This window comes from Ostrea edulis, chromosome 5 (assembly GCF_947568905.1).
Source record: "Ostrea edulis chromosome 5, xbOstEdul1.1, whole genome shotgun sequence".
Taxonomy (NCBI): Eukaryota; Metazoa; Mollusca; class Bivalvia; order Ostreida; family Ostreidae; genus Ostrea; species Ostrea edulis.
Genome location: NC_079168.1, coordinates 39,373,545 through 39,384,963, shown reverse-complemented (window position 1 = coordinate 39,384,963; position 11,419 = coordinate 39,373,545). Strand labels below are relative to the sequence as shown.

The following is an 11,419-nucleotide window of genomic DNA, read 5'->3' as shown; positions in this document are numbered from 1 at the left end:
TATCGTTATGCAGAATGGCCGACAAAGAATAAGGACAGCACTACGCTGCCTTGGTGATGATTTGGAATGATGTCATATGCATCCGGGGTATTGGTTTGAATATCACTTCTGTTTAGCACTAAAAATCTAAAATGGAGGATATTTGAAATATAAACAATGTGAGTCTTCACTAATCTACGGTAAGTTGTGTTTACTTTTTAGTACATTCCAAAGCTCTTAGCAATGTTGTTTCCTTTTTCTAAATTTCGTGCATTTCTCTGTGTCCTTGATGGATTTATGTCTATTTCAAATCAAACACATTTAGTCGTCTTACATACAGGGTTCTTTGAAATATATTTTTAAGTTACAAACGGTGTTATATATATGGAGTGACATTGAAGAACATACGTATTTTGATAAGATTGAAGTACTGCAAACTTATGCATTATGTAAATACTAGTATCTCGAACTACTTCAGACATTGTACGAAAGATAAGAAATTGAGATTATTGAAATGATCTTTGTAGGAAAATTGAAAAACTAATTTAAACGTTTGGGACGATAGAATTACAGCATAAATCTTGTGACATAATCTTGCTTTTCTCACAGATTTAATCATTTTGTTAGATTTCGTTCTTATCTCCTTTGAAGAAACTTTTAGAGAAGTGTTGTCCAGATAGAAAGAGAAAGAGTTGATATCACAGTCAAAATAATTAAATAAAAAAGCATATGTATATGTATATATATATATATATATATATATATATATATATATATTAAATGTGGTGCACAATTCTACAAGCACTATTCGTAATGTGTGTCAGCATTTTTGGCTGCTAGACTGTAGATTTAACATGCGATTCTGACAGATGTTAAAGATAATGGTCTATCGAGTTAAAAGATTAATCATCTTGGCACTATGCAGCCAGAAATTTAATACACCTTACACCATTCTCAAACAAAAGAAATATGGACACTGTTAGATCTCTTGAACACATTTCAACCACCCGGGGTAGGCTCTGCTGAAAGCGCGCCAAAATGATGTACTCTGATATTATTCAGCATAATTCATTCGTGTGAAATTTGACAAATGTGAGATAAAATTTACATTCAGGTTCATTTTATCTTATGCAACCAGGTCATTGATATTAATAAGAATTGTAACTGAAACGACTGTATCTAGTGAATAGTTATTTTTTCGGGGTATTACGGAGAAGGTTCAAAGAGTTGGCGATTTTTTAATTTTTTTTTTTTTTTTACAGTTTCATTGGAAATTGGTTTTAAAGATATAAACTTTTTGGGCTGGTTTTTTTAAAATAGAAATCATGGGCCATATGTGTCTACCAATCCCGTTTTCCTGTTTTTCCAATAATGAGATACAAAGAATAACATAATTCCGCCAACTCTTTGAAACCTGAATAATTTAGCCAATATTGAAAGAAAACGGCGGGAAACGCATGTGTAATTGTGATATCGCTTATATAGTCAATTTATGATTCCATTGTTCAAATTATAATTTGTCCCATGGGGATCTGGGTTAGAATAGGTTCTCAGTATTGCTTGTCGTAAGAGGCGATTAAATGGGGAGGTCCTTCGGATGAGACCGTAAAACCCGAGGCCCCATGTTAGCAGGTGTGGCACGATAGAGATCCCTCCCTGCTCAAAGGTCATAAGCACCGAGCATAGGCCTAAATTCTGCAACCCTTCACCGGCAATCGTGAAGTCTCCATATGAGTGAAAGATTCTCGAGAGGGACGTTAAACAATATGCAATCAATCATACAATCCAATTGTAATTTCGTTGTTTATATTGCCAGTTTAAACACACGTTTATACAAACGCTTTTGTCATTTGTATATTTTTATAAGGGGCCAAAATACACTTCCAAAGATCCAGTTCTTTAATTTTCGATTTGATATTTTATCAACCAAACCAAAAAGATTAATGTTTCACATCATACCTGAGCTTATTTATAAGATAAGTTGCAACCTGCGAATTGTACCCTACTCTATTTCTTGGGTGTTAACGGTTTAAGTTCAAAAATTATTTCAAATTTGAAAAAATCTTTAAAAAGATGCTCAGATCCAGAACGGATAAGCTACGCCTAACAGCAATTGATTTTGCTGACAGGGACTGTTCAATTTAATTCGTGGCATTTTATATCTCTGAATATAAAGCAAGTCTTCAACTGTCCTTCTCATGAGATATCTTGAATCCAACAAATAATCACTGCTAAGGCGGATCAAGACATCTTTCAAATGAATGAGTGATTTTTTTTTCACCCATAAATGAGGCAGTGTATGAGTTACAATTCCCGCAAGGTATCCCTTAAGTTCATACCCAGCAATACTCCTTCTAGGACCTTGGTTAAAGTTTGAACGATTTGATGAAAGGAAGGACTCGGGTCTTTATAACAAACCAAAATATACGTTTCTCTGTAATGAAATTAGAAACATTTATCAAATCAAGCTGGGTAATGCCTGGATAAGTTACATTATTGTTAATTATCATTTCTGCAACAGAAATAATTAAGTTTTATGAACAGAAAAGTCTGATATGTTAAGGTACACAAGAAGGAAACATTTCTATATTTCCAGTTCTGTGGCTTACCAGAACATCCGAGTCTAAATTTTTATATAGTAGCATAGAATATTATGGTTATGCTATTAGATAAGGGACACACACATTTTACCATATAATGATTGTGTTTTCATATGTTTGCAGAATGAAGGCCTACAAAATCAATGGAAAGGACGTTTCATTATAGAAATTAAGTATTATATAGAACACAATTTCAACATTGCAATGCCGAGTGCAGGAGACGGATCGGCAAAACCAAGAACTCCGCGACAAAACTCAACCAAAAGCAAAACACCGATAGAATCAAATGATCCACCACTCGTTCTTCCTCCCCACAGTAGGCCCGAAAGTCCGGACAGTCGAGTGTCGTCTGCTCGGAGCAGACGAACAGATCCCGCCGGTCTCATCACAGATTTAACTCGCTTAAAAGAAATCACACACGATGATAGAATCCAAAGTCCCACGTACAGAAAGCTTTTGGGTGATTTTGGTTCAGAAGAACTTCCCCAGACGGCGTATCATGCGCGGCTGGAGCCTGATGGACTTGAGCCCAGGGACACCGTGTTCTTTGGTGGAGACATTGAGGGTCGACTTCAGGAAGTTGAGGACGACATTGAGGATATTGAAGACGAACTCGATGCGGAGTTCGGAGAGGATCTCGATAATATTTCTTCCATTGGCTCGGATGAGGAAGCACGTGCCGCAGAGTATGACACGGACTTGGAAGTGGACGCTGACAGTATGAATCTTTTTAACAGCGAAGGATGATTTAAACTTAAGGAAGAAAATTCTAGAAAGTGGTCACTGCAAAATGTATAATGATATCTGACTGTTGTGTTCATATGACATTTTGCACAAATGTTTTCTTTAAATCATTTACATGCATATTTTATTTTTGTATAGAATTGATTTTTCCGGAGAGATATGATCACGACACAAGTGGAAGATCTGCATACTTGAAGAAATGCGAAGAGATTGGTGTACAGCCTATCACTTTCTTCATGAAACACATGCAAGACACTCAGCTTGTCATGAAGTATCACAGTCTTGGACCCCAAGGAATGAAAGCCATTGCCAAACCACTAGAGGTGAGCACCATCAAAGCGTATGAATCCGTATTTATGTGACAATAGTGGTTTCTGTTACTAGCTACACAAAACGTACTTATGACGTACTAACTGATTTATTGTTTTTACGTCTCGTCGAGAATTTTTCTTTCATGTTGAGACGTCACCAGCTGTAAGTGAAGTACCACAAATTTAGAATTTTGCTTAGCGCTCAGGGCCGAAGCAGTGATGGTTCAATTCTTTATCGAGCCAACGCCTGTCGCGACACGGGACCTCCGTTTTAAGGTCATATCTGAAGACCCGTGATTTCAAATGCCGAGCGTGTGGCGAGGAGCAATCACTGCCTTTTTCAACGTCTTAGGTTTGACTCGGCCATGGCAATAGCAGGGCTCGAATTCACGACCTCCCGGTTACGAAGCAAACACTCTACCCCTGAGCTACCGCGACTGGTCTTATGACGTATTTTTATGTATATATCCCTTATAATGTAACAACGCGTACCCCTAAACTCTCAATTTCGATTCATGCATGTTCTTCATTTCATTTGCATAAAATTGTGTGAAGAGAAATGACAGTCTGTCGGAATTTGATAAGAGGGGACTCTTAACTTTTATAAGTACTCTTGTTTTCAGGTAAACACTGTAATAGAGAAAATTGATCTCGAAGGAAATTATATCCTGGGAGAGGGCGCTACATACCTGACTAAGGTACTGAGGGAGAACGTCTATGTAACGGAACTGGTAAGTCACGGACATGCAATCATTGGAATTTCACTCATAGTTCTCATTAGCATTGCTGGTTTGTAATTATTACTTTCAATTTCAGGTGCTATGTGATAACAAAATAGGTAACGATGGAGCACAAGCAATATGTGAACTTTTGTCAGAAAATAAGACAATCATCCATTTAAACTTAACAGGTATTGTACTAGTTACACGAAATCTTGTGCAGCTACACCCAACTCATTATTTTTTTCCAGAAATTTTGAACATGGTTTCATTTTAAAATTTTAGGCAATGATATTGAGGATTCTGCAGCTGAAGCCTTCTATGAAATGTTAACGGTATGTAAAATATCCAAGAGCTTAAATCTCTTTGTTTTCCAAAGTATGATTTTTATAGCATCTTGTTTTCAACTTTCCAGAGAAATGCTTCTATAAAGACGCTGATGCTTCGCCATAATAAGTTTGAGGACGTGGGCGCACAGTGGTTCCACGACTCCATGAATGAAAACGTCACATTAGAGACATTAGATCTCAGTTTTAACCGATTTCAAAACAAAGGCTGTGTACTTCTGGCACAAGCTCTCAAGGTACGCAAAAAGTAACCCGTATCACTGACTCTGTTCCTCGGCGTCTTCCTCTTACATAGTGTGTGAAACATGTTTATAGCCCTTTATCATTTACTAGGACAATGTTGGACTGAAATACCTGGACATTAGTATGAATGGTTTTGGTCTAGAGGGCGCTCGAGCCCTAGAGGGCGCGCTGAAAGAAAACAAGTACCTGACGGATCTCAATATCAGCTACTGTCGCATCCCAGACGAGGCCGCGGTTCACATAGCGGGGGGTCTTCAGCATAATGATACCCTGGAAAACCTTAATGTAAGTAAATGTAATGCAAAAATATTCTTCCGAATTGTTAACATTTAGAGTGTAGATTTATGTAGATAGATATTATGGAGAAATGGTTTAGAGTGTAGATTTATATATATATATCAAAAAAATATGTAAAGAAAACACAGAAATCCTCCGTAAAGCTTTAGCGCTTTCATTACATCTTCAGAAGCTTTACAAAAATGTGTAAATATATATATGTTATGCAGAGATGATTTAGAATCTAGATTTATATAGATATATATTATGGAGAGGTGCTGGGTTTATTAAGATAATACATTGGCACTCTCTGTAAGAATAAATGCCTTCGATTTGATAAAGTTTGATATTTTAACAGATTGGATATAACCCTATGAAAGAAGATGGAGCAGACAAAATTTTGACGGCTGTTCAGGTCAACCAGAACAGTGTACTGAAGGTCTTAGACTTTGGTGTAAGTTCAACACTGACTGTGTGCTGTAACTGATTTAACTAAGATCACTGTAAAGACAGTCCTTCATATCAGGGGATTTCACATTACTGTCTGAATCATTTAAATTAGAACGTCTTAAAACTAGCCGTAACAGATGCTTTTCCCAATATATTGAAAACATGCCCAGTAAAATCAAAGCGTCCTTCTAGGTTCTCATGGTAAAGAAATCGTTCAAACAAATGGAGGAACAGCTGGCGCAGGAGAGAGGGATGAAGACGCTTTACGGTGGGGTACTACCAGACTGTCCTCGGACGAAACTCAGGGGTGATATTGACGCCATGAAGCTGCTGATGATGAGGGACCCGATGGCGAAGTTAAAAGCCTATGTGGAGAGAGAGGGGTATCGAATGATCGATCTGCTGAAATCTTTCGACAAAGATAACAGTTTTACAATATCATTGGAAGAACTCAAAGAGGGTGTTAAGGTAAGATTGGTTTTTGTGAGTGTATGTGTTAAGGTAAGATTTTTTTCATGTCAGAATCAAAATTTGTATGTAACCAAGCAGTAAGAATTAAGATTATGATGGTTTTATTCATAGCAGAAATCATAGCATTGACGTACAAAGGGAATATCAATGGACAATGATCAACAAGAGTCAAATATGACAAAAATGATATATTAATATCATAATGACCAAATATCCATAATTTGACATTTCTATGGGCATGAATTGTGTTCCCTTATTACTGACCTGTTTTGATATTCTTATGAGGCTGGATTTGTTCTAAAACTTCTACGTGAGAAGAAAATATATTTTGCGATGGCCTTAAATTCGACATTTTATCTATAAAAATATTCATTTTCATTCATGTATCAATTCGATATATCCCAGTGAACTCGAAATTAAAAAAAAACCACCAGAGTCTTCCAAATCTGCTAGATATTTAACATAGATGTTAATAGCAAACTGACAACTCAATATTATGACAAACGAGATGACTTCAGCTTTTCCGTCGTAAACTTCACAATTTGTTTAGAAATACCCCATTATAACTTACATATGTTTGTGTCTCTCAACTGATTCGAAACACGATAGCATGGTCTGCGTATGATCATTTTTTAAATCGAGGCAAGCTACTGACAAATAAGTTGACGAAAGGTGAAGATAACGAACAGTGATCAAGCTGATAATTCCTATGAGGAATTATACAAAATAAAGAGTTGATACAGGGATTTCAACAGTCTCGTTTCAAGTCAGCATTCTAAATTCTCTGGTCGTTTACGTTATAATGATGTAATTTCTAAATACAACCTTCAACTCCACATTTTGATATATCGACGACGTTTTATCTATTAATAATATTCATATTCATTCATATGTCGATTTGATTTATCTTTGTGAACACGAAATAAAAGACACCACAGAGTCCTTCACATCTGCTTCGTACTTAGATATTTTAATAAAAATAAATATTAACAGGAAACTAACAACTCGACTTTATGACAAACGGGATGATTTCAGCTTCTCCATCGTCAACTTCCCATATTTAAACGTATTTTATTGTATATTTATGTAGCAATATTTCATTATCACCTACATATGATGTTTATATCTCTCAACTGATTCGATACGCAAGATCTTGTTCTGCGTAAGATCAGTTTTTAAATCGACGCAGGCTATTGACAAACCAATTGATGTTACAAGGGTTTCAACAGCCTCGTTTTAAGTCAACATTTTTCAAATTCTATGGTCGTTTTAATGATCTACAATGCCAATACAACCTATCATTGGGTTGTCTTACGTGTTTCATACCGATTGTTGGGCCGTTCTTGGCACACTGACTTTGACTATGGATTACTTCGTTTACCTGATCAAAATATAGGGCTCACGGCGGATGTGACCTGCCGACAGGGGATGCTTACTCCCTCTAGGCATATGATCCCATTTCTGGTGTATCCAGGTGGCCATGTTTGCCCAACTCTATTTTGTATTGCTTATAGGAGTTATGAGATTTATCACTGTTCGTTATCCTCACCTTTCATACCATAACATGTGGGTGATGAAGACTAGATATTCTTCTACTGGAAACATTATTCAAGGAATGGTAGAACGTATTTTGACGCCATTAATACGACGTTATATGACGCGACTTAACGTCAACTTAATTATATACGCGACTTAACGTCAACTTAATTTATACGATATGAAGAATGTTGATAAAATTATATGGACCAATCAAATTGCGTTTTACAAATTACATTAGATATCACTGCTCTAATGCATATGAATATATACATTTGAACAATGATAAATATTGGACAGAAAATTATACAAAACAATGATGTTGCTAGAATTGAAATCACAGATAGAAAATAAAATCAATTCACATGTGGAACAGAACTTTAGGTCATCAATATTTACGGAATTATTATAATTTTGCGATATAACCTGGTTTGATTCAGTGTACGGTAAATAATCCACGAAGAAAGCGTAAACTGGCCTAAATCACTTTATATCTCGTAATATGTCCCAAAATGAAATTTATTCCATATACTTTAATGCAAAAAGACAACAGTACGTGTCTTTGTGTATTAAGCATAAACACTGATGGATACAAAACACTTGGATTCACTTAGCAACCACGACGAAGCATCGAACAGCCATCTTAGATCTACTGAGCCTATTTCTTTAGCCTTGAGCAAATGAAGGAACATGCCCCTCTCCAAGGGAACATAGAGTATAATTGGGAAATAGAAAATATGGTCATATTGTAAAACGATCATCTTGTCGAGAAGACCAGAATAGACAAAAACGTGCATGAAAAAAAATTTATATGGTGAAGGTTCAAGATACCTAGTCCAAATCATGACCCCCAGGGTAAGGGCGAGGTCACAATTGGAGTTTAAAATTTTACATAGGAAGAGGTAAATTCTTGTCAAGAACCACAAGGCTATAATATGCATTATTAATTACCCGTGTTAGCACTGTGGTCCATGGGCCTTTTGGTCGTTATTTCTGTTGTTCTAACTGTTTTGGGGATTTTTATTTTTTTTTACAGAAATGTAATATTGACCTCTCAGACCCTCAGATTTCTCAACTGATGAGGCAACTGGACAAAGACGGAAACGGGGAAATTGATTTCAGGTAATGTGTTCAGCCTATGCGTAGATGATTCACGATTTTAATGAAACTAATTTTACAATATGTACACAGAGACATTGTTCTCGCAGTCACTAAATCATAAAGGAAACGTTAAATTTACAATTAAATGTAAAAAATAAAAATGGTAGGCTCTTCCGCTTTTTGGAGTATCTGTTAATATTTGTTCAATACAGCTAATCACAGGTAACCTAGTGTTTAGGGCGCTCGCATCGCAACCGGGAGGCCCAGGTTCAATTATTGATCCCGGCGCCAATTCAAACCTCATTAACATAAGTAGTTATTGTATCTTTGTCAAACGCCCGATTTAGAAGTGAAGGTCGCGGGTCTATCGGAAATGACCTTAAAAACGAAGGTGTCATGGTAGGTATTGGCACGATAAAGAACCGTCACTGCTACGGCCCTTGGCGTCATGTGTAAATCAAATTTTGTGGCACTTCATCCAAAGCTGTTGACGTCTCTCTATAAGTGAAAAATTCTCAAATAGGGCATAAAACAACAAACACATAAACAAAGAATTTTATCAAGCTCGGTCATTCCCCCACAGTCAAAATGAAACTCGTCCAATGTTGAAATCTATGAGTTAGGTGTTCTTTTTGTCAGAAAGGACACGTGGCTTTACACAATACCTGTAGGGGCCTTATATTGTATAACAATTCCCCTGTTTTTTGCAGCGAGCTGCTCCAAGGAAATGACGAGTTGATTCTAAAGAAGAGAGCGGCAAAGAAAATCCAGCAAGCATTTGATCAAAGGAAATCACTGGAGGAAACTCAGCTAGAAGCCAAGGCTGAGCCGAAGTCCTATATGTCCATGATTGACAGTTGATCATCTACGTCACTTCCTCTCTGTCATGTATAAACCTTGTGCATTTCCGTTGACTATATAAGGTCGCTTTATCTTTAATAGCGACTAAATCAAAATGCGTTTAGATGAATTTAATAATTATCATTTCGTTCAACCAGAGGGTAAAATCCATAAAGCTGAAATGTACATACTTCTTTCGTTATCTACATAATTAATGCTTGTATATATATTATCTAATGTGGATAGAGTCGTCCCTGCCTTCCGCTTTGTGTCTATTTATAGCTTTGTCGAAGATGATACTACTGTGTCAAACGAAAGGTGTGAGGAACAAATGTATTTTCAGTAGAAGAGTCGTCTTTCAAGTTTTTAATCGATTGATCCGATTAATTAATATTCATTGTTGTTGTAAGTAATGAGTATGGATGATGGTAACGTCATTAAGTTATTTCAATGTCTGTTTAAGGCTAAGTCGATGTATTTACAATGATGTAATAAGAAAACTGCTGTATTAAAATTATTTAAATGTTTATGTGTTTCATACCGATTGTTAAGCTGCTCATTACACGCTGATTTTGACTACGGATTACTGTTTGCCTGATCAAGATATGAAACTCGCGGAGGGGATGCTTACTCCTCCAGGGCACCTCATTTCACCTTTGGTATATCCTGGGGTCTGTATTTGCCCAACTCTTAATTTTGTATTCCTTATAGGAGTTATGAGATTGATCACTCGTGATCTTCACCTATTCATGATATATATATATATATATATATATATATATATATAAGCACTAAAGTTCCAACAACACCCGATACCTCAAAGTGTCGGATCCACAACATGGATACAAGGTCAAATACAAAAAATTATACAAAGCACTAAAATGACCAACGACACGAACAACGAGATTGTCAAATTTTCGGGACGACCCGTCCCTTCTTCAGGACAAACGAAAACAATTACATAATGTGGTCAATATCAACAGAGCATAATAACAAAAACTACATATACATCTAGCACTACAACTACACTAATCTACAAACGTATTTACAACGCAGACTACATGTTTTTGGTCTTTAGGCTTGCCAATCAATGTTAAAAGTGGAGCGAATTAGGACATGCCTTATTCGTCCAAAGAGCTGATCCAAAATGTCCGAAAAGAAAAACAATAAACTTAATTAATCTCAAGTGGAACGAGTTAACCCAATTACGTTGACAAATAGTAAAGCTAACTCGTACCCAGAGAGATTCTATTTTAGCCATGCATAATTTATAAAAGATAATAATAAGTAACAAATACAAAATTAATAAATGAATAATAAATAAATAAATGAAAATAAGCTATGTAAACGAAATAAGAAATGAACAAAGTTTGAGAGAAAGATAATGTAAACAAGTTTGAATAAGTTAACAAAATGGACCAACTCCAAACAAAAACAACAACAACAAAGAAAATAGGCAGCCCAGGAAATTGAATCAACATCAGACATTCCCGTACTGATCATGTCTAGGGTAGATGTGTAAAAAAAAAAAAACAGAATCGCGGAAACTGATAAATGGGTTTTACATGTAAGCAATCGGTTATGAAGTTCAACAAATTTTAAGAAAGATGGACTGATTGTAAACAGAATTGAAAAGAAAAAAAATGTGTTCAAAAATGGTCATAGTACCACTGTTAGGGACATGATCAGACGAGTAGATCTAGATGAAGCTTGAAATCTAGTAAGGGTTTAGCCCGTATTCATCCTGGTGAAGTCAGTAGGTTTGTTGATACCATGCGGTTCAAATGACTTCAACCTGTGCA

At 36.1% G+C, this 11,419-nt stretch overlaps 1 protein-coding gene across 1 annotated transcript; it reads left to right on the top strand.

The window, feature by feature from the left end:
* Positions 1-10,144, top strand: LOC125650232 (leucine-rich repeat-containing protein 74B-like). Its single transcript, XM_048878346.2, has 12 exons — positions 1-179; positions 2,703-3,297; positions 3,462-3,646; positions 4,258-4,365; positions 4,451-4,544; positions 4,639-4,688; positions 4,769-4,936; positions 5,034-5,228; positions 5,578-5,673; positions 5,862-6,137; positions 8,713-8,798; positions 9,488-10,144. The coding sequence occupies exons 2-12, from the start codon at positions 2,784-2,786 to the stop codon at positions 9,636-9,638; spliced, it is 1,923 nt and encodes a 640-aa protein (XP_048734303.1). The 5' UTR covers positions 1-179; positions 2,703-2,783; the 3' UTR covers positions 9,639-10,144.
* Positions 10,145-11,419: the final 1,275 nt, after the last annotated feature.

Bases quoted from the DNA above. Each gene is read 5' to 3' on its own strand.
- LOC125650232 (XM_048878346.2), top strand. From the start codon at position 2,784: ATGCCGAGTGCAGGAGACGGATCGGCAAAACCAAGAACTCCGCGACAA. The intron at 3,647-4,257 runs GTGAGCACCATC...TCTTGTTTTCAG, and splicing joins CCATTGCCAAACCACTAGAG to GTAAACACTGTAATAGAGAA. The intron at 6,138-8,712 runs GTAAGATTGGTT...TTTTTTTTACAG, and splicing joins AACTCAAAGAGGGTGTTAAG to AAATGTAATATTGACCTCTC.